At 44.1% G+C, this 23246-nt stretch overlaps 1 protein-coding gene across 4 annotated transcripts in view; it reads left to right on the forward strand.

Annotated features, from left to right (window-relative positions):
• Positions 1–23246, forward strand: part of TXNDC11 (thioredoxin domain containing 11) — a 59141-nt gene that overhangs the window by 35201 nt on the left and 694 nt on the right. For 2 of the 4 annotated variants that reach the window (XM_058570039.1, XM_058570042.1), the window contains 6 exons: positions 3904–4016; positions 6189–6389; positions 12035–12827; positions 15155–15297; positions 15903–16012; positions 18947–19027. In XM_058570039.1, coding sequence (XP_058426022.1) covers positions 3904–4016; positions 6189–6389; positions 12035–12827; positions 15155–15297; positions 15903–16012; positions 18947–19027 — 1441 coding nt within the window. Of the gene's footprint in view, positions 1–3903; positions 4017–6188; positions 6390–12034; positions 12828–15154; positions 15298–15902; positions 16013–18946; positions 19028–21094; positions 23229–23246 lie in introns of those variants that run through there. The other 2 variants (XM_058570041.1, XM_058570040.1) reach the window with 2 other exon arrangements.

The following is a 23246-nucleotide window of genomic DNA, read 5'->3' on the forward strand; positions in this document are numbered from 1 at the left end:
ATTCAACAAATTCAAAGTCCTTAACTAAAATATTGAAGTTTCATTACTCTTAGGACAAAATTACTCATTTTATAAATGACAAAGACTCCTATTGTAGAAAGTCCTGGAGCCTGCTTAACAGAGAATGTTCTGGGTATAGAGATAAGTGTTATTTTCTTACGTCATTCTTACACCATAAACTTCCTCTGCTAATTCAAGTACTCTTTGTACACATGGGACTGCAAATTTAAGCTGCTTCTCCAGCAAGATTTCTACTATATGCAGGAACTTAAATAGTTATGTGATTTTTGTAAACTTCTGTGTGTGTGAAAAATACAGTTTTGAAACTGTAATATGTTTTGGGCATGTTAGAATCTATTCTGTACGGGCTGGCTGTCCATTATAATAAATGCAGTTAAACAAGTTTTTGAATGGCCCCTTTCAGCTTTTGGGTCAGGCTGTCACTTCTTATTCCTCTGTTCCAATAAATCATGTTGGTGACTTCGGCAGACTATCAAATGAATTTCCTTACTGGCTTCTTTTCCTTTTCTTCTTCTCTTTTTAGCTATGGCTGTCCACCAAGATTCAGCCCTCTCCTGGAGAGGGGTGTCTTTTGATTCTAGCAATTCATATCCTCTCTTAGGTCCTGCTTTTTCTTCTGACAGCTTTGGGATCTGAACTTATATGTTATGCCATTTTTTTTTAATATAAATTTTCAACTAATTTTATACTTGCAGAAAAGTTGCAGAAATAGAGCAGAGAGTTCTCTAATTCCCTGCCTTCACCTAGCTTCCCCCAGTGTTAACATATTATATAACCGTTCATAATGGTACTCTTGTCAAAACTAAGAAATTAACAGTGGTAGAGTGTTATTAACTAAACTACAGACGTTATTTGAATTTTGCCAGTGTTTTCACTAATGTCTGTTTTCTGTTCCAGGATCCATCTGGGATCCCACATCACATTTAATTATTTTTTTCTCCTTAGTCTCCTCTAACCTATGACAATTCCTCAGTCTTTCCTTGTCTTTCATGACCTTAACACTTGTGAAGAATACTGGTCATTGTTCATTCTCTTGCTCAAATTGTCCCAGCTTTGGCCATTAGGAGCATCTTGGGTCGGCTCCTATGTCCTTTGCACAAGTTCCCATCCTTTTATGAGCACTTCTTTACTTCTGACACAAGAGGTTTCAGGCTCATCTTGTACTTTCCTTGCTCCAGCTCTGGAATTAGCCTCTTCTTCAAGGAGCCCTGGTTTCTTTTATTGGAGAATAATAGCATTTAGAAACCAAGATCTGGGTGCTAGATGTGCTCTGTGGTATCAGGTATCATTACTTCTAGGCCTTTTGAGCAGATAGAGCTAGGACGTACATGTATTTTTACCCACACATATGCATACCTCTGTAGTTCTCTATCTATTGTCTGTGTGTGTGTGTGTGTGTGTGTGTGTGTGTGTGTGTGTGTGTGTGTGTGTGTATTACAAGCCATAAGTTTATACTAAATTCCCTCTGATTCCAATATAACACCGCAGAGTTCATTTTAGCCTTCGCCTCTTAATATATGTCTTCTTCCTCCCACTCCCAGAATCCTGGATCTCATTGTCTTTAGTTTTATAGTATTCAGTTGAGATACTGTTTCCAGTTACTCCGTTCTTTCTCCCCACCCCTCCAGCCCTTCACTGTGGTGTGATAGATTTGCGATACAGTTGGGTTTATTTGTTAGTGCTTGTATTCCACATTGGGTTCTCCCACATCTTGGTTTGTGTAATGATTTTATAATTTTTTATTTATTTATTTATTTTTTCCCCCAAAGCCCCAGTAGACAGTTGTATGTCATAGCTGCACATCCATCTAGTTGCTGTATGTGGGATGCGGCCTCAGCGTGGCCGGAGAAGCGGTGCGTCGGTGCACGCGGGGTATCTAAACCCGGGCCGCCAGCAGCGGAGCGCGCGCACTTAACCACTAAGCCACGGGGCTGGCGCTGTGTAATGATTTTAGTTTGTGGGTATGTGAAGGATGTGAAACGTTGCCATGGTTCTGAGAGCCCGATACAGAAAAGTCTACCTGGAGGAGGAGGGCCAGGCGCCTCATCCCTGGTCTTTGGTCCCCACCTCTCTTCCCCCTTTGCCACCCACCCTGTAAGTAACCAGTCTCTGTTGTTTCTGCTGTATTCTTCCCATCTTTCTTTGGTTTTGTGCCATTTTAAACTGATCAGATTTGTATTAAAGCTTGTCCAGCATGGAGTTAGGGGCATAGTCACTCCCACTTCACCCTCGGCAGCCACTCTTCTGAGAGAAAGGGGACGTACTGCAGGAAGGTGGGGCTCGTGTGGTTAAGCTGGAAACTTTGTGTTTAGTACTTTAACATTTTTGTATTTTAGCTACTTGGATATAACTTGGTAACATTTCAAGTTTAACTGATATTTTATTTAACGTCTGCTAATAAAGCAGAAACCGGACAGGAAAGAATGTAGGGTACCTTTTCCTACACCGTCTTATCCATCTTCCTTTAATACTAGATATTTTAGTCAATTTTTAGTCACATGAATATTACATTATATATACTCCTTTGGGGAAAAAAAGAAAGCTTCACACGTAAGGATAAAGTCCCCTTTGATCTCCATCCCCCAACACAAAACTACTTTTGTTATCCATGCAGATTCTTTATACATTTCTAAACAGATGTGCCTGCAGGCAAAAAAAAAAAAAAATTCATTGTTTTGTAAGTGTGAGGTTTTTTTTTTTTTTTAACTTAAAAGGTATACTTTCTCTTTCTCCAGCTGCTTTTGCACTCACGTCTTAAAAATCTATTCATGTTGTATAGATAGCCCTGCCCCGTTGTTTTTAACATCTGCAGAGTATTTCTTGGTGACTCTCCTTGTTTGTGTGGCTCTTAGCACACGTATTTGGATATTAAGAAGTGGAATTGCAGGGCTACAGGCTCCGTCCGTGTTTCATTGTAATCAGCACAGCCAACTTGCTCTCCCAGGTGGCTGCTATTTTACCTGCCCCACCAGCATTTTATACAGTACTCATTTCTCTACTGGTCGTCAATACTTAATGTTTCCTGTGTCTCAAAGTTTGGGCAATTTGAGGGTGAAAAGTAATGTTATGTTTTAGTTTACTTTCATCTGAAATAGTGAGGTTGAGTGTATTTTCATGTAATTATTAGCCTTTTACGTTTCCTTTTCTGTGATTTGCCCATTTTTAACTGCTTTTTATTACCAATTTGTGTGAGTTCTTTGTATATGCTAGATTTATTCATTTAACCAATATTTATTGATCTCTTACCATATGCCCAGGCACTGCTGTAGGTGCTGGGGTAACAACAAATAAACAAGGTTTCTAATTTCACAGAACTTAGGAGGAAGTTGGACCAAAGAAAATCTAAAGAAATCGATAAGGTTATGCAGATGTTAATAAATGCTATAAGAAAAACAGAGTGATGGTAGAGAGTGCCTGAGTGGGGAGGGAGCCCCAGTTTCCCCTTACAGATTTCATCCTCTGAGTATTTGCCCTGAGGTGGGTGGTTGGAGAAGGCTTCTCAGAGAAGTGGGGTCAGAGCGGAGATCTGAATGATGATAAGGAGCCAGCCATGGAATTGTCCAGACAGAGAGAGAACAGCATGTGCTTGGACTCCGAGGTGGGGCTAGTGAGCGAGGGGGACGAGGAGGTAGCCGGAGATGAGGCCAGATCATCTCAGACAGACATAACCAGCAAGTGATTGTCAGAGACGTCACTCGGGAGTAGATGTGAGGTCTGTTTCAGGAAGAGGTTTCTTCAGCTCTTCCTCCTTTCCTGTCTAGGCGAGGTGACCATAAAGAGCTTTGCTCTGGGGAATTTGTGCATCAAGACTTGATCATTGGATTTTGTGGTTGTTTTAAGGCATAGGCTCTTTCTTTAATAAAGGAAAATTTTCTGTTTCAGATTACCTAGGAACAGTACGATTTGGGGTTATCACAAATAAACATCTTGCGAAACTGGTATCCTTAGTACACTCTGGAAGTGTGTATTTACATAGACATTTCAACACATCACTTGTAAGTATTTTGAAATCACGTTTATATTAGCGCAGTGGTTCTTAACCTTGTTTAGGTCACAGACTTCTTTGAGAATTGGATAAAATCTATTGACACTCTCCCTAGGAAAGTGCACATGATTTTATATGCAAATTGAGAGCTCCTACAACCCTACTCTTGAGCCCTTGCCCCTGGTTAAGAACCCGTGCATTAGAGGGCTCTTGAGTTTAACATCTAGAAAGTCTTTGTTTACATTCTTAGATTCTGATACAGCCTTGTTAGTTTTCCTTCTTGAATGAAATTGCAGAATTATTCTGTTGGAGAATTGTCACTCTAGGCCCATGTTCTCAGAGGTTAAAGCTTCCATTAGGCCACCTTCTTTGTGCATTTGTTCATTTATCAAGGGTAGTAATGTGACCTGCCTTTTTCCTTAACTGATGTCGTGGATTTTGAAGTTCTTGTCAAGTCACAGTGAGAAGTTGATGGCTTCTCACTCCAGAGAGCCTTGGTTTTCCATTGTTGTCTTTGTTATCTGATTTCGTTTGCTTTGGGTGGACCAAGCCCAACTCGGCTCTTTCTGAGCTTTTGACATGTATCCTGCTTAGTCCTGTGCTTCTGCCCTCTGTACTGCTACTTCCTCAGTCCTATCACTGAGAGTTTATTTTTCTTAAGTATTTTCTATCGCTTACTTCATTGACAGTGTCGATGACTTACAGGTTGAGTAAAGACCAGTACCCCTGTGCTCAGTGTACCCAGCCCTTTAAATCTGTGCTCGCCTCGGCTCAGTGCGCGAGTCTCGTGCCGTCAGAGGCACTGCTAGGCCCTCTCCAGAGGATGCCCCCTCGGTGCCAGTCACCCTGGCTTCTGCATAGCGCTAGTAGCCCAGATGTTGTGCTTTACTTCTTGCAGTTTATATTCCAGCAATCAAATGTATTTTTGTGTTTTCCAAATAGAAATGTTTATTATGATGTCAAACTCCCACTGTCCCACTTTGCAAATCACAGCTGTGATTGTTTCTCCACCCCCCACCCATTCTCCTCGTGCCTCTGTCTAAGCTGCTTTTGACTGCATCTGCTTTTGCTGTCTATCATTTTCCCTCATCCTTATTTCATAGCATGCTGTACAGCCAACATATATCATATTTATTTACAGTAAAGGGTAGTGAGGAAGAAATTTAAAATAGATGGAGAAAAGAAATTAGGACTGTGAGAATTCCACTGAAAACCATATTGGGTTTACTGCATCAATTCCATAGTTTTTAAGGTTGGTTGGTTGGTTGGTTGGTTGGTTGGTTGGTTGGTTTAGCAGCAGAATTTCTTTTGTCAAATCAGATATTATTGGGATACCAGTATTTTGAAAAATAAAAGCAGTAGACAGTCTTTGTTATGAGGCAATTTAAATCTCTGTTTTGGGAGTTATAAAATATCTTATTTTGTGGAACCCTCCAAAGCACTTTTTTGGGAGTTTTGTTTGAAACCTAGTGATTTATATCATTGGAATTTCAAAAGTAACTTTATGCTGACGTACTTGGGAAAAACAAAGAGAAAAAACCTAAGTGTCTCTTTCCTTCATTCTGTACACATAAAGTGTGATCTGTGGCCTTGTACAAGTTCTAGGTCATGCCTGGGTTCAGTCAAATATTTATTGAGTTCCTGCTCTGTGCCAGGTGTTCTTCTAGTCCCTGGGGATACAGGTGAGCAAAACAGATACAAACTTCTGCCCTAGCAGAGGGCCCACTCCCACCCTTCTGAGCCAGCTTTTGAGGGACCAAGGTAAAAATTGAAATGATCCTTGACCCCATAATTTCTGTTCCCTTAGGTATTCATTGATGCTTTTATAAAGACCTAATAACGTTTAATCGCTCCCCTTGGACAGGGTGGTCGAGGTCATTGTTGCCAGCAGCAGGCAGGGAGAATTACTTCTTGCTGGATGAGTCTGTCTAAAAGAAAAAGATGAATCACATGATATGAAGGTCACCTCTTGCAGCTGCTTTTGCTTTTTCCAACCACTTGTGAGGAAATGCTGTGTCTGGAGAAGCAGAGCCAGGTTTTAGCTGCACAAGCAAGGGCAGGTCGTGCTGCTGCTCTGGGCCTCGCTTTCTTCACCTGTGGAGTGCTGGGGTTGACTGGACCCCTTGAGGACAGTGCTGACACACTTTGATCCTTTTATCCTCTGTGCGTTTGTCCTTCACAGGTCTTTCCCAGGGAGGTCATCAACTACACAGCTGAGAATATCTATAAGTGGGCCTTAGAAAACCGAGAGACACTCCTTCGATGGCTGCGGCCACATGGCGGCAAGAGTCTCCTGCTGAATAATGAGCTGAAGAAAGGACCAGCACTTTTTTTATTTATACCTTTTAATCCCTTAGCCGAAAGTCATCCTTTAATAGATGAGGTAAGAGTCATAATCTTAAAGGTATCTCATAGGAACTAGGAAAACCTCATTAACTTGGACTTTTCTCATTCTACGTTCAGAGTCATTTCCACTAGTAGCTGAGTGGCTGCCAGGAATGGCAGCTGCATTTCTGTGGCATTACTCCTCTCTCCTATAAATGGGCAGAGAGCCCGTGCCTAGAATAGGATCCACTACAGCCTCTCTGGCCACATTTACTGACGGCTGCTCAGGTCTGGGTGAGGCAGAGGAGACAGGGCAACCGAACCATGCCTCTCCTGAGAAGGACCAGATGTCCCTCTTCCTGCAATGACTGATGTTGGGGAGTGGGACAAAGGGAATGGTCAACAACACAGGGTTTAGTGTGGCCTAGGAGATGCATTGTCATGGGGTTTTGGCCAGACTGCTGGCCCTTGCGATCCTCAGCCCAGGAGCAGCAGGGGTGACATTGGGATTCCTTGTTTTTCTAAACCTTTCCTGTCACGCAGATAGCCAGAGCGGTTTTCAGAGACAGCTACTATCAGGAGTCTGCCCTTTCCTCCTGCTTTTTCTGCTTTGTCTGGTGCACTCCCTCTCTCTGGGTGTGAGTTTATTTTATACATGGATCACTTGGAGGCACTTAGAGAGAGCAATAACACTCAGCAGAGAGCGCCTGGGAGTGCTAAATTGGATTTACTGGGGGTTTTATTTTTTCCTTCCCTCAAGCATCCCTTAATTGGCCAAAACCAATTTCAGACAGCAGTACCACTGGCCAGGCTAACGAGACCCTGCCTCTCCCCAGCCCCTCTGCGTGTGCCTGATGGTCTGCCTGGAGGGCCCGGGGAGGCAGGATTCTTGCCCAGCCAGACCCCTCACTTTGCTGCTCTGGAGCCTGTTTGTTAAAGTTATTATCCCCGCTGGGGGGCATTCTGAATGAACCCCACTATCCTGGCTGAGAGGAAGAAAGAAGGAGAGAGAAAGGAAATAGCTTTGTTTCTTCTTCTCTGATTAGAGAGGACTTGAAGTAATAAGACTTAATTTCTTTAGAAAATCTTCACTACACAGATATTTTATGAACTAAGACACTCTTTCAAATTACTAGGTCTTTTCTGCTTCTAATATTAAGAGCCTTAAAGCTCTTTGTAGGGAAAGTGGGGTTTCCAACCAAGGTGTTAGCTATGGTTGTAGATTTTTACTTTAACTTTTAAAGTTTTCTTAAACCATGTCTGGTTTGGGCATGACAGGGTCCTGGGTGGGGTGGTGTCTTGTGACAGGAGCCCGTTTCCTCTGTTCAGGGGGTCGTGGTTGGATTTAGGCAGCCAGTGGGAGGCATTTGCTTTCCAGCCCTTTGTTCCTGGGTAAACTGACTGCTCCCTCCGTGGCCAGGCCTTTTCTTCAGTCTTCCTGTGGCTCCTTTCCTCAGGGCCGGCTCGTAATGTCCCTGGGAGGTGAATGGATTCCCTTAACCTCGGCGTATGGTTGAGGTTGCTGAAAACCAGACGGCATCTTAGCAGTATTGTGGACTCCTTAGCCAAGTAAAGTGTTCTGTGCAGTACATTTCACTCTTCATTTCAGGTCAGTTTAGCAAATGTTTATTAAGCACTATGCCAGGGAGGCGTCGGAGAGAAAGATGGAGAAGACACAGCCTTGGTCTCATGGTCTCAGAGGCTTGTCCAGTAGGGGAGCAAGAGCCTGCTTATAATTCAGGGCAGAGGAAGGGCAGCCACAGGCCCAGGTGGGGAGGAATTGGAGGAGAGAGGGCTCTGTCCCAGGAACCTGGGGCCTGGTCAGAGGAGAGGTTAGGAGAGGCTGTGGGAGGGGTGAGTATTTGAGACAGACCTTGAGGGGTAGCCAGGATCTTGGTGTGCTAAGAGAAGCTGAAGGGAAGGAGCAGCCTGAGCAGAAGTAGAGGGGCAGGGAAGTTGCAGCAGGTTTAGGGATTAGGTAGTAGTACAGGTTGTATGGTCCCCATAAAGGGCTGATTGGAGAAGACCCAGAAAAAACCTTTGGAGGAGAGGCCCTTGGGTGCTTCTTTGAGGACTTCAGGATTAATCGTAGTCCTCAAAGTCTCATTGACAGTGAAGACATGTCAGCAGATGGTAATAAAATGTTACCATTATTATTGTTTTTTTTTTTAAGATTTTATTTATTTATTTTTTCCCCCAAAGCCCCAGTAGATAGTTGTATGTCATAGCTGCACATCCTTCTAGTTGCTGTATGTGGGACTCAGCCTCAGGATGGACGGAGAAGTGGTGCCTCGGTGCACGCCCGGAATCCGAACCCAGGCCACCAGCATCGGAGTGCGCGCACTTAACCACCAAGCCACGGGGCCAGCCCAAAATGTTACCATTATTAAAGTTTTCCTGGCAGCAGTGTTCCAGAAAAGTGAGAAGTAGTAAGACCTTGAACTTGGATGGTGGCGGTAGGGGTGGGAAGTGGGGCATGTGACCAGGGAAATCCTGATACAGGACCAGAGGTAAGGAAGTCATCGGAGTTGGGCAGGGTGGGAGGAATGAACACCACGCTTACACAGGGTTAGTTCTAAACTCATCGGTTCCTTGACCGTGAAAGAGTTTAAGCCTTAAGCCTTATTTTTTCATTACCGCCTTTAGGCCTAACTTTGGCAAACGGTCGAGGAAGCTTCCATTGTTGAGAAGAGAGAGGTCATCACAGAGTGAGGTAGTGGAGTTGGGGGCTTGCCAAGCAAGGACGTTTGGAGCAGCTGTAGTGGGGAATGTGGTGAGGGTCAACAAGCAACGGTCATGTGGTGGCCATGCCATGAGGCCCCGGCCAGGACCAGCAGCTGCTCTTACACACGTACACACTCCCTGCACTGGAGAGCACAGCCTGCACTGCACGTAGTGTCAGGCTACTGACCTCTGGCATCTCTAGATAGTTCTAAGAGGTCACAAGACAGCTCAGTGTGCTTATCAAAAGAAGTGCTTACCACAGCCAGCAAAGAGTTCTTGTGACTTGTTTTCAGTGTTAACAGCACTGCTTTGAGGCATTCGCAGCATATGAGTCCAGTAAGCAAAGGCATGGTTGTCTTTTCTGAACTTAAAATTTCTCTGATTAAAGAAAATGGAAGGAAGCACTTACAGTACAAATGTTTAAAGTTATTCATTAGTTCACATGAAATTAAATATGACATCAAATGGTTCACATACAAGATGTAACTGGAGTTATATTTTCAAAACTGCCTGTTATGAAAGAGGAATATAAAAGTAAAAGCTGCAGGGCCAGCCCAGTGGCATAGTGGTTAAGTTCACACGCTCTGCTTCGGCGGCCCGGGGTTCACCGGTTGGATCCTGGGTACAGACCTACACAGTGCTCATCAAGCCAGGCTGAAGTGGCGTCCCACATACAGCAACTAGAAAGATGTACAGCTATGACATACAACTATCTACTGGGGCTTTGGGGGAAAAAAGGAGGAAGATTGGCAACAGATGTTAGCTCAGGGCCAATCTTCCTAAAAAAAAAAAAAACCGGTTCAATTTATAAGAGAAAAATAAGAATTCCTCGTTCTTCAAGAGCCTTGCTCTATACAAAATATTTTCTTCAACTAAAAATATCCTTTACATGGCTGCTTTGTTTGTGAGAGATAATAAGAATGAAAGAGATAAGGAAGAAAGACCTTTTAAGGAATTTTGCTGTCCTTAATGTACTCCTACTTGGACTTTTTGTAAAAGACTACAGTAAATACTTGAATTTTTGTGAGTTTTTTTGGGGGGAGTGTGAGTGGGAGTGGTAATCTACTATTGTCTTTGAATATAAAGCATACCAAGACGGGGCCAGAGGGCAGCTGGGCTCTGTATGGATTATATAGGCTTGACTTTGTTGGTATAATGTGCTGTCAGAGCTTATCCAAAAAGGCATGAGATGCTTTTGTGGTGGGAGAAGAACCCAAAACACTGGTTTTTCATCTAAAGTGACCTTTTTTATACCCAAGAACTGTTCAAACAATTTATTTTTCTACACATATATGTCTTGCATTAACTCTCTCTGTAAATATCATATGTTATAAAATTTGGGATTTCTTTGAAATTGGAAAAACGCTCATTAAATGATTTTACACACACACACACACACGCACACACACTTATAATGAAACAAAATCCTGAGTGACTTAATGTCTGTTAACTGTGTCGAGATTTGATCCAAGTTAGCACACTGTTCTATTTTAGAGAGTAAATGCCTTTGGATTATAATGGCTTGCTTGTCTTTCTTATGAAACTGGGGTGGGTGGTGGGTGATGAAACATATTCAGTTTGGAAGCAAGAGAGTCTTAGAATGAAATGTAAATCTAAATGGCTACTACTGATCTGAGGGTAAAGCAGTTAATCTCACCAAGAAGCGGGAGCGTGTGCATTACCCTGAGATGCCGTTCCTTCACCATCGTTTACTGAGCATTTACTATGTGCCTGGCTCTGTGCTAGGCCCAGGGGACAGCAGGATAAATCACACGTGGTCCCTGCCCAGGCGGATCCATAGCTTGTAGGGAAGAGGGCCACCTCAACAGACAGTCGTGAGACTCTGGGAAGGGCTTCTGGGACCCAGAAGATGCAGAACCTGACTTCCCGGGATGGGGGTGGGGTTAGCCTTACTGAAGCAGCCACCCTGGTGCTGGATCTTGGGGACAGGATCGAGGTTTGTCAGATGGAGGAGGTCTTGGCCGGCCAGGCCTCTAAAGGTGTGGCATTGTGAGAGGGCCTGTCCTGGTCTAGAGAGAGGATGCCAGAAAGGCAAACTTGGGCCAGGTTGTGTTCGGTTTTATCCTCCAGGTAACAGGGAGCCATCAAATGTCATTTGGTAGAGCAGTTTCATGCTTAGGGTTGTATTTTTAAAAATAAGTGGTGGCAGTGTGGAGGCTAAGTTAAGATAAGGGAAAGAAAACAGTGGTGGTCCGTGGCGACCAAGGGCCTGAATTGAGGCAGTGGCCCTGGGGATGCAAAGGAGGGGGCCTGCTTCTCCATGCTGAAGTCCAGAGCTGGCTGAATTTGAGGCTTGTGGTGACACAGAGGAGATGTTGAGGATCAACTGATTTTTCTAGTCTGATGATGCCATTTTCCTGGAGAGGCAGGTATAGGAGGAGGAAGAGGTTATGGGGGAAGGCAAGATGGATGAGTATGGTTTGGAACAGGGTGAATTCATAGCCTCCTGTGAGGCATTAATTTATTTGGAAACGTAGGTGCTGTGAAATATTTTGATCCACTCATTTGGTGTTTAAGAAGGTTTCAGACTATTAGTTAAGATGAAGATGACGACATCATATGAAGGAGTTTTAAAGATGTAAAGGAAAGTGCACTCAGCTGGGGGTTGAGATTTCAATTCTGTTTCTGGTTCAACTACCTGGATGTATGTCGTAGGGTGAGCGGCTTCACCTCTCCGAGATTTATTCTTATTATATGGTAGACTAAGACATCTATGTCTAAGACCCCTGCGTCTCTAAACTACTGGTTTGCTATTTGGTAATGGAGTGACATGTTCTGAAAAATTACCCAAGCCTCTTTATTAATAGCTTTTGGTGTGACAGCTTCCTATTTGACGCAGTGCTTCCTGCCAGGGTTCCTTCTTGTGAATCAGACTAGGGTGCTTTCCAGGCCTCACAGCTGTGGGGTCTCTCCCTCACTCATCCCCATGCCTCTCACGAGCTCCGCCCTGTGTTTCAGATCACCGAAGTGGCCTTGGAGTACAACAACTGTCACAGGGACCAGGTGGTGGAGCAGCTCCTTCAGCACCTGCGGCGAGTGGACGCCCCGGTAGTCAGGTCTCTGGCACCTGAGCCCCTGGTCCAGCTGCCGGACCCACCTCTGATCACGGCGTCCCCCTGCTGCAATACTGTGGTGCTGCCCCAGTGGCACTCCATCTCCAGGACCCACAATGTCTGTGAACTGTGTATCAACCAGACGGCGGGGGGCATCAAGCCAAGCTCAGTCAGCATGCCACAGTGCAGCTTTTTCGAGATGGCAGCAGCTCTGGATTCTTTCTACCTCAAGGAGCAGACCTTTCATCATGTGGCATCAGACAGCATAGAATGCAGCAATTTTCTAAGTTCCTATAGCCCTTTCAGGTACTACACTGCATGTTGCAGGACCGTAAACAGGGGCGTGACGGGCTTCATTGATTCTGAGCAAGATGTCTTTGAAACCCCGACCATTGCATTTTCTTCCCTCGAGGGGAAATGTGAGGTGGATACCCCAAGCTCCGTTCCTCACATTGAGGAGAACAGGTATCTCTTTCCGGAAGTGGACATGAGTAGCACAGACTTCACAGGCCTGAGCTGCAGAACCAACAAGACCCTGAACATCTACCTTTTGGATTCGAATTTATTTTGGTTATACGCAGAGAGGCTGGGTGCTCCGAGCACCGCTCGGGTGAAGGAATTTGCCGCAATTGTTGATGTAAAAGAAGAGTCTCACTATATCTTGGATCCGAAACAAGCTCTGATGAAGTTCACCCTAGGTACTGTAGGCGCCGTACTCCCCCAAGCATCAGAAGTTTTGCTTAACTTAACTTTTATTCAGGGATCTCGTTACGTTTCATCATGGGGATGATGTCGGCTCTTTAGCTTGTTTGAAATTTTTAGACTGCAATTGGTCATAATTTTAAAAGAAGCTCATTTTGTCTATTAAATGGAACAGAAACTTCTTAACTCCAAATTTTGTATAAGTTTGTCATTTAGCCCTTGGAGGGTAAGAGTCTAAGGTTCCAGGTTGGCAGTTCCTGTCTCGCTTCTCAGGTAGAGTGAGCTACAGTCAGTGGGAATCTGGCCACCGTGACGGGCAGGGTGGTGGAGAGCTGTTGGGGTGGGAATGTTCCAGGGGGCTGATGAATGTGAGCCCTAACAGCAGCTTCATTCCCAAGGAACTTAAACAGAAAGCAGTGAAACAGTAGAACCACCTGTCCTCCCTTTTTGTCTCAAAGGTTTAAATGTATAAGTATCAAGGCCACCAGACCTAATTTGTTCTGCTGCTGTTTTATGACGCTTTGAGGAATGCTGCTGTGACCGTTGGTGCTTAGATTATAACAAACAAGTGTCAAGTGCAGTAAACAAGTGTCAGGTTGCAAACCAGCAAAAACCACTGTTTGAGGGGTAAGACCCCATTATGGGAAAGCATCTGAGAGCTTGCTCTTGGGGCTTGGCAGCAGCAGTGAACTAACCCAGGCTGTCCTGTTCCCAGGACTTCGCTGATGTCGTTGATGTACACGCAAGGAAGTGAGAATTCTAAAGCCATGTTAGTTCAGCCTCACTGGAAACACGGGGGCAAGTCAGTGTCTGCCAAATGGAGACAGGAGGAACTTGATGGGGAGGGAAAGCTTTTATTTTCAAGTTTTAGAGAGTATGAGAGCAGGAGTAAACTCAAAGCCTCTAATTAATAGTGCTTTTAGCCATCTGCTTGTAAGTCCAGGTGAAGCTTGTTTCTTACAGTAGACACGTTTGAAAAGGCTTATGTAAATGTTGATTTTTTTCTATATCAAATTATATATTATGAACATGAAGGCTCCTGAGTGTTTAAAGGACCCTGTGACCAGTCATTTTATGAAGTGCGTACTCTATTGATATTACAAATTGCTTCTGATTCAAGTTTTCTAAAGTTACATTTTGGTGTACTGAGTTTTCTTAAAGTGAAACAAGCCTGTATTTTTTAAGTAAGTGTTTAGTGGATTTTCCAGAATTCTGTTCAGTAATACTCACGCATTCGATGAGCTCATAACATGTTCACTTTGAATTTAAGAGTGATCTGAAAGAAGCCTTCTTCAGATTTCTTTTCATCTTCTGTATCTACTCTGGAAAATCTAGCTCACTTTTTTGTCCTGTAGTTGGTGACAAAATTTTGTAAGGATCCTTGGAAAGAAAAAAAAACAATGACTACTGTGTGTCATTGTTGGTTTGGAGAATTGACTCAGGTCAGCTGTATCTGAAGCAGTTTCAGAATGTAGGGTTCATTCAAATTAGGAAATAATTCTTGGTTTTATGTTTCAAAAACATAGCCGACTAAGTGTTATTCAGATGCTGATAATGAACTCTCTTTAGTGTTCACATGACATTCTTCACTTCCTCCTCCCTCTGCAGAGCATTTCATTGTTCATTAGGACCTCAAAATGCAGCGAGAGAAAGAAAAAGAAGTGAAACTCAGATTAGTGCTGCCTCAGATGATACAAAGGAATCTGAAGACAGTGGAGTTTGTGGGGAGGCAAAAACTGTTGGTTCAAGTTAGGTTTTTGGATTTATTATGGGTTTTATTTACGTGTTTTTCCACTAAATATAATTGAGTTTATTTTTCTTAACCTTTTAAGAAAGAAACTTGAAGAACTTTAATAAAGGAAACAAAAAACGGAGCTCCTTATCCTCAAATTAATGAGTATTAGGCACCTTCCACATCACAGTAGCTTGTGCAATTACTGCCTTTGTAGTTATGCTTAAAGGTCTCAGTACTGTAGGTTGAAATCTGGTAAAGATTGTGGCATGTTGATGATTTATGCAGTCTCAGGTGTCTATTTGTGTACCAGTCCTCTTAGAAAAAATAGGATAGAATTCCTAGTCAGAGTCTTAGAGCCTCTAACACTGCATGGCGTTGATCTAAATTACTCTCTGCCGCGTTAATACTACCGAAGCTGAACCTGCTGCCACCCTGGGCAGCTTTGTTCAGGGTTTTTGCCTGTAGGTGAAGTGTTAAAAATGTGAGCCTGTGAAGCCATCCCATTTTTTTAAATGTAGAGTGTAAAGTAGGCCAGCTACTCTCCTTGTACTCAGAGAAGAGTTGATCTCATTTTCTCTTTACTTTTAGAGTCTTTTATTCAAAACTTCAGTGTTCTCTACAGCCCCTTGAAAAGGCATCTTATTGGAAGTGACTCTGCCCAGTTCCCTTCTCAGCATTTAATCACTGAAGTGACAACTGATACCTTTTGGGAAGTAGTCCTTCAAAAACAGGTATGGAATCATGAGAGGGGCAAACATCCAGCCATCTATCCCTATCAAAATAATTTCCAGGGGCTGGCCCGGTGGCGCAAGCGGTTAAGTGCGCGCGCTCCGCTGCGGCGGCCCGGGGTTCGCTGGTTCGGATCCCGGGCGCGCACCGACGCACTGCTTGGTGAGCCATGCTGTGGCGGCGTCCCATATAAAGTGGAGGAAGATAGGCACAGATGTTAGCCCAGGGCCGTCTTCCTCAGCAAAAAAAAAAAAAAAAGAGGAGGATTGGCGGATGTTAGCTCAGGGCTGATCTCCTCACAAAAAAAAAAAAAAAAAAAAAATAATTTCCAAAGCTGCAACTGTTGGGGGGAGTGGTTGGTTTTGAAGTACAGAAGATTAACCACATGACAGTCTTATTACAGAACGCGCATGAATTACATGGTGGTTTTCTAATTGCAAAAAGTCTTTAAGAAAGTACATAATTGGAAAGATCTAAAGATTAAGTATGTCACTGTAATTTGCACATAAGCAACATTTATCCAGTGCCTGCTGGGTTCTCAGCACAGTGAGGACCTGAGGAGCCCGTTTCCCAGGCTCCCGTCACAGCCCTCTTCTCCTTCCCACAGGATGTTTTGCTGCTTTACTATGCACAGTGGTGCGGCTTCTGTCCATCCCTCAATCACGTCTTCATCCAGCTGGCTCGTCTCCTGCCGTCGGATACATTCACCGTGGCAAGGTGAGGAAGCCTGCTCTGCAGCCCTTCGGGTTGTGGGCCTGTCTTCACTCCTCCTTACAGCTTAGCCGAATGGTTTGCCAGGGTCTGCCCATTTTCCATTGACCTTGGGTAAGACTTGGTTGAGTTTAATTGTCAGCTTAAAGCACGAGCAAAACCTCGTTGAAACCAAAGTTTTCCTGATGAATGCTGAGTTTTCCTTCCATGATGTTGAGTGTGTTTAGCCCTGATTGAATTCATAGGAGGGTGAGTGTGGTTCTGTGGGAGCAGTGCTGACCTGGTTGCTAGGACAGCCCCCCAAGTGGCCGACTTCCTGGAATACCACGGGAAGGGTGCCCCCAGAGTTGAGTGGCACTGGGTCCTTGGCCCAGCAAAAGGGGGCCAGTCCCTGAGGTGCTGCCAGCCAGCCCTGGGACCTGGAGCAGATCTCTCCACCAGGCCTTGTTTCCCTCCTCCTTCCTAAAATTAAGAGGTAAGATTGGTTAGATATGAACGTGTTGGATAAGTGAAATAAGACACAAAAGGACAAATAGTGTATGATGCCACTTACATGAGGCATCTAGAATAGTCAGATTCATAGAGACCGAAAGTAGAATGGAGCTTGCCAGGGGCTGGGGGAGGGGGAGGGGGAGTTGTTTAATGGAGACAGAGTTTCAGTTTTGCAAGATGAAAGAGTTCTGGAAATGGGTGGTGGTGATGGTTGCACAGCAATATGAATGTACTTAATACCACTGAACGGTACACTTAGAAATGATTAAGATGGTAAATTTTATGTATATTTTTCCACAATAAAATAAAATTTGGGGGGAGAAAAAGACACAGCTGAGAGGGACTCCAGTGTGAAGAAAGGACATGAGCAGGTTTCTCATGTAAGAGGAGAGAGTGAATAAACAGTGGAGAAATTATCTCATAAATAAAAACAATAACAAAGTATGATTTACACTTATTAAATTAACAGATGCTTTTAAGTCACAGAATCTTGTGTTGATAAAGTAAAGTAAAAGTAGCTAATAGAATAAGTAAATTGGCATAACTTTTTTGGAAAGCATTTTAACAACATTTGTAAGAAATTGCAAATTTTTGACCCAGTTAATTTCACTTTGGGGAATTAAGGAAATAGGACTTCCAGAGAAGCATGAGCTAGTCACTGTAGCATTATTCATATCCAACAGTAGAAGAATGGTTAAGTAAATTATGGTTGGGCATTTGATGGGAATTTTACCCATTCATTAGAACAATGCTTTTCATACAAGTAATTGAAAAGAGTAGAGTATGAAATATATGATTACTGCTCTTAACAATATGTAGGCATATACACCAAGCCTGGAAGAGAATCCCAGAAAGAAGGTCTCGATTAGCACAGTGGAATTCTGAGTGGATGTTTACAAATGTTTTTCTTTTAATTTTGCAGTTTGGTCTTTCTTTGAAGTAAAAATCAGGAGGAAAAAGCATTTGATTGTAGAATAAAGTGTTCAACACCACTTGTTTAAAAAACAGAACTCTAGGGGCCAGCCTGGTAACATAGTGATTTTAAGTTGGAACACTCGGCTTCGGCGGCCTGGGGTTCTCAGGTTCGGATCGCAGGCACAGACCTACGCACTGCTTATCAAGCCATGCTTTGGCAGGTGTCCCACATGTAAAGTGGAGGAAGATGGGCACGGATGTTAGCCCAGGGCCAGTCTTCCTCTGCAGAAAGAGGATTGGCAACCGATGTTAGTTCAGGGCTAATCTTCCTCACCAAAAAATAAATAAATAAATAAAATGTGGAACTCTAATATTTTAGGTAGGCTGTCACAGGCAGAGGCAGGAGGGCCGTTTTGTTAGTAAAGCTATTTAAAAACCACTATAATTTGGTTATGTCATTTTTTTATTTTTTAATTTTATTTATTTATTTATTCCCCAAAGCCCCAGTAGATAGTTGTATGTGATAGCTGCACAGCCTTCTAGTTGCTGTATGTGGGACGCGGCCTCAGCGTGGCCGGAGAAGCGGTGCGTCGGTGCGCGCCCGGGATCCGAACCCGGGCCGCCAGCAGCGGAGTGTGCGCACTTAACCGCCAAGCCACGGGGCCGGCCCTATGTCATTTTTTTAAAAAGTGAATTTCATCCTTTTGGACAAATGCATGGCACATGGATCACTCCCTCCCCCCATTATACTTTCTGAAAACTGTCAAGTTAATAATTCGAAACATTTCCATCTTTTGTATGCACTATTTGTGAGTATTTACATCGGAGCCTCCTGGCTGAGCAGCCCTCCTCAGGCTGCTCCCTCCTTCTAGGGTGTTCTTTTTGCTCCATCTGAGAAGCCCCTGGGGGTGGGGGGACTTGCTGCATGCCCAGCTCAGTGCCAGCTGCAGGAAGAGCCGCCGCCAAGTTCAATAGTAATCAAGCACAGGTTGGGTTATTTAACACAGATGTCATTTTCTGTATTAGAAAATTAATCTAAAAAAAATTTTTTTTAATCTGCTAAGAAAATATACCGTTTTTGGCCTCCATTCAGATTTATAAAATATAAAATAGAGTCTAATCTTTCTTTCCTAGTTTTCTTTCATCTTCAGAGAGGCTTGATATATTTTGTGCAGTGATTTTCTTTCCTTTTCCAGAGCTAATTCAGAGATTAAAGTACTTCCCTGAATCCTGTCAGGTGGGTGGACTACTCCTGAGGTGTCAGTAAGGCATTGTTTTTGGAAGTTTATTTTTACTCTCAGGACATGGCATTTCCCCTCAGAAAGTGAAGTGGAAAGTTGCATGTCCTGGAAGGATCCGTGTTTCTTGCGTGAGCTGCGCCCCGCTTCCCCCTGGCAGTGCACTCACCGAGAAGGGGCCAGGCAGTGTGGGCCACAGGAAATGCTCCAGGTGCTTCCGTTTTTCAGAAAGTTCTTTCAGGTTGGAGTTTTCTTGCGCTGATCTTTTATTTTTTCTGTTCTTTCCCTTTGCCAGGATTGATGTATCTCAGAATGATCTTCCTTGGGAATTTATGGTTGACCGTCTTCCTACTGTCTTATTTTTTCCCTGCGAAAGGTAATGCTGAATTTTTTCAATATTTGGGCAGATGAGATTCTTTTGCTGAAAATGAAGTGGGTTTAAGATACTTCACAGAAGTGAAATGTAAATCATTAGTTATTACTAAACTATTTCGAATAAAATGTATTGTTCAAAAACTGTGCCATTAGGGAGCAAGGGTAAAAGGGCTTTGGTGTCACAATGTCAGGTGTGGTGTTTTTTTTTGTAAGAAACTTGCCTCTCCCAGAGTGTGTGTTTTACAGGAGCATGAATGTGGCCATCAGGAGTCGTTTGCTTTCTTGGCCTTCTGAGCATGCAGTAGATTCAAAGATTAACAGCAAAGAGCCCCATGTTCCTCTGGGGCAAAACAACAGCTTCTCTGTTGAGCCTCCGGAGTGTCAGGCCTGCCCCAAGCTTTCACGTGTGTCATTTCTCATTGAGCCCTCCCGATGACCACCTCATCCCTCCTGTGCAAGGAGGAAATGGAGGCTCTCCTGCCCACTGCACCCCCTTCCTGGATTCAAGGAGCCTTCTCCCCAAGTGTGCAGCCTTCTGTGAACCTCTCCCACGGGGTTGTACCTTGATCTCGTCACACTTGTCTGACTGGAACTCCAGGTTCAGTGATTACAGCAACTGCCCGGAAGGCCCAGCTGGCAGGGACGGGACGTTAGCCGAGGGGACGCACACTTGGCAGTTAGTGACTGTGGGTGTGGATGTTTTGGTGAAAAGGGAAATTAACTCTTGGCCTTTTAAAGCCTGATAAACCAGATATTCTCTCCCTTTTTACAGATTCTCTTTTGGGATTTTTTGGTTTTTAATTATTTTATTGAGGTCATATTGGCTTATAACATTGTGTAAATTTCAGGTGTACCCCTTTTGTTTTTGACAGGATGGGTCCTCAGGGACTGAGTCGCGTGGCTTTGACAGTATCTTTACAGGGAAAGGCATTTGTGGGATTATTTTAATGAGGTGCCTGGCTCGCACCTGGGGCGCATGCTGGTTTAATTTCCTGTGCCCGCTTTTACTGCTTCTCGCAGCTGCTGCTGCGCTTTTCTTGTTTCTCCAGGAGAGTGCTTCCTCCACATATACTACGTCATTTCCTTGGTTTTCCTCTTTATCTCAAAGAATTTCTGCTGGAATACTTCCTGTGGTAGTAGGGTCTTGTCAAATCATGCACTAAAAGCAGAGTGTGACTCACCCTGTTCTACTGCTGACTATGTCGTGACCAGCCTTTTTCTTTCTAAGAAGCATTTAAAGCGCCACACAGTCAAGGAATCGGGGACAATAACACTAGCAATTTCATCTGTGTGGGACAGAGGTTGGGCATGAAGTTTAATGAAGCATAATTTTTGAGTTCCAAACATAGTTTGGAAAAGTATTACACCCAGCACATGCCTTTGCATGAAGTTCTCAGCAACGAGAATACATGAATATGTACTGAGAGAGACACAGAGGATTGGTGGCAGGGGGTTGTGTGTTTGGGGGCCTGAGTCGGATTGAGTACCTTGCATTCTCAAGCTGCCTGATGTGGTCAACGTGGAGATGAGCTCGTTGTCCAGATCCCCTGTTGGCGGTCAACTGTGGCCCTTTACTATTTTCCTTGAGTTGAAAAGTCAAGAATGTAAATATTGACTATGAGAAGACTGTCCAGTTGTATTTTAATGGAAAGAGCTTACTGGCAAGCCTTACTGGTTTGGAATGGAATTTTTCTTATCTCCTACAAATAAGTGGTAGTCAGAAGTGAAGTAAGCTCCTCATTAACTGGTCCAAAGTGAATGCTCAGTTTACTCAGAAGGTAAATGGGCAAAGGATATGAGCTGACAGCTTGCAAAAGAGGAAATGAAAAAGACTGTTTGGATAACATGTAATAAAACTATTTTCACGGTGCATGTGCTTATGTTATTTTTAGTGAAAAGAATATGAAAGTATATATGCATTTTGATAAAACATAAATTTGCATATGCACTGGGTTAAAATGTGTGTAGAAGGGAAGATGTCAGGATGTTGACAGTGATTATTTTGGAGGAGTGAGGATTACAGGTGATCTGGGGGACGCCTCTTGTATGTTTTTTACGTCCGTTGCAGATTGTTCACAGCGAGCGCATCTGACTTGATAACCATGAAAGAGAGAAACCATATGAGAGAGCTTGTCCTCTGCCACAGTGTGCGACCTGGGCCTCCTCCTGCTCCTAGCAGGGCTGACTTCCTGTGCAGGGGCATCTCAGAGCCACTCTTCCTTCCACCACTCTGTGTGACATTTGAAAGTGCAGGTGCTCTGACCCGGCCCTGGGTCGGGACATCAGAAGTGGGGTTCATTCTAATGTGCCCCCGGGGGAGGACCTCACTTCTTTAGAGGAGCAGCCCTGCCCTCCCTTGGGAATATAGCCCCTTCTTTGGAGTAGACACCTTATGCCCCATTTGCCATTTTTATGTGCTAGAGGTGCATGAACATGCTCCTAGTGGATTTAGAGGAGAGCCAGATAGACAGTGGGGCCTTCTGCCACCACACTTGAAATGAGTACTGTTTTGGAAGCAACTTATTGACACTCTGTGTCCTCGCTACTTCTAAAAACATTTTAGTATACCCATTAGGTAGATTCGTGGAGACTGTTCCAGGAAGTCGGAAATAGCATGCTTACAAATGTTATTTTCTGTCCTGTAAATGTCTCTAGGTACACGCACTAAGGTAGCTCAGTGGCTTGTTCCTGGGGGTGATTCACATGTACTCTCTGTCCCAGACCAGGTTTGTGCTGCAGAACTCGGTGGCAGATCGAGCCTCTCTTGTCCTTCCTCACCCACACTTCACAGGGGCCAGGAGCTTTTTAGCTGTTGATTGAATGGCTGGGAGGCCCCGCATGAAGAATGCTTACATGTTAAGAAAACTATGCTTTAAAGGAGGGCGTAGTTATATACTTACCCCCAAAATGCTTGAAATTATTCCATTTCCCTGAAAGTTTCCATAAATGTTGTATAAAATGAGGCAACTCTGATTGTAGTTTCCTTGTGATTTTTATCTCATAGGGAAGGCCTACCCGTTAATAGCACACCTTTCTTCTTAGATATTTGGCCACTGGCCCTGTGTGTGCAGAGGGCTTGCAAGCTTTCAATGAGCGGTTTTTGGTTGGTTTTTTAGGGAACAGTGTGGTTTGTCTCAGCTAACATTCACTAGCATTCAGGTAGCTCAGGTAATCCTGACAGCAGTCCTGTTAGGGGGATGGTACTCTCATGACTGCCTTTTATAGGTGAGGCAGTGCAGGGGCGCACAAGAGTCCTTGTGTGGGAGCTCATGACGGAGCAGTAGCCCCGTGAGTCTGCCCAGGTGGGCAGGCTCCAGAGTCCCTGCTCTTCCTCTCCACTCCTGTATCCCTCAGAGGCCACCATGACCACTGTTTGCCCACCTCACCCATAAAGCCGGTGGTTTTGATTTATTGCAGCTGGATTGTGTATACATGGGTCAGTGTATCTGTGGTAGAAATTTTGGTTGTCAAATGACAAGTTCTAAAAAGGAATTTTCTACATCAGGACTTGCAACAAAGCTTTGGAGAAAATGCCCTCATATGTCATGCTCTTTCCTTATTCTGTGCTCTCAGGGCTGGGTAGCCTTAATTCCTCAGAGTCTCTTGGTTTGTCTGTTTATTAAGGACCAGGGCTCCAGTAACACCTTCCTCATCATGGCAATAAAAATGTCTCCACATGTTCCATATGTCCCTGGGGGGTACAGTCACCCCCAGTTAAGAACTCCTGCCTTGGATAATGTGTAATAAATGCTTGCCAAGTATTTCAAGTTTTTCCTAATTCACCAAGCACTCTTGATGGCCACAAGTGACATGGGTGACAGTCCTGCCCCAGGACGCCCTCCCTGACACGCCACTGGGCCTGTCAACACACAGAGGCCCTCTGCCCACGTGCTCCCAGTGCCCTGCGTCACTGGCTTTAGGCTTGGGCCTGGGAGCTCTGGTCTCTCTTGGAAGGTTGTGAACAGAAACTGAGCTCTTTGTCCTCAGGAACAGACACACATTTGAGATAAGCCACGTGAATTACAGAATGAGGATATGGGACATCATTAGCTTTGTAGAAAATTTTTTGCCCAGATAACATTTTCCTTGCTGACTTGCAGTAAGTAAAATCCTCGGAATGTCTTTTGGTAGGAAATACACGGCCTGACCTTCAGTAGCAGTCTGGGTTTGGACTGAGTGTTGGTGTGACTCTCATCTTGGACTCCTCTCCCTCTCTCTCC

Source organism: Diceros bicornis, chromosome 26 (genome assembly GCF_020826845.1).
Source record: "Diceros bicornis minor isolate mBicDic1 chromosome 26, mDicBic1.mat.cur, whole genome shotgun sequence".
Taxonomy (NCBI): Eukaryota; Metazoa; Chordata; class Mammalia; order Perissodactyla; family Rhinocerotidae; genus Diceros; species Diceros bicornis.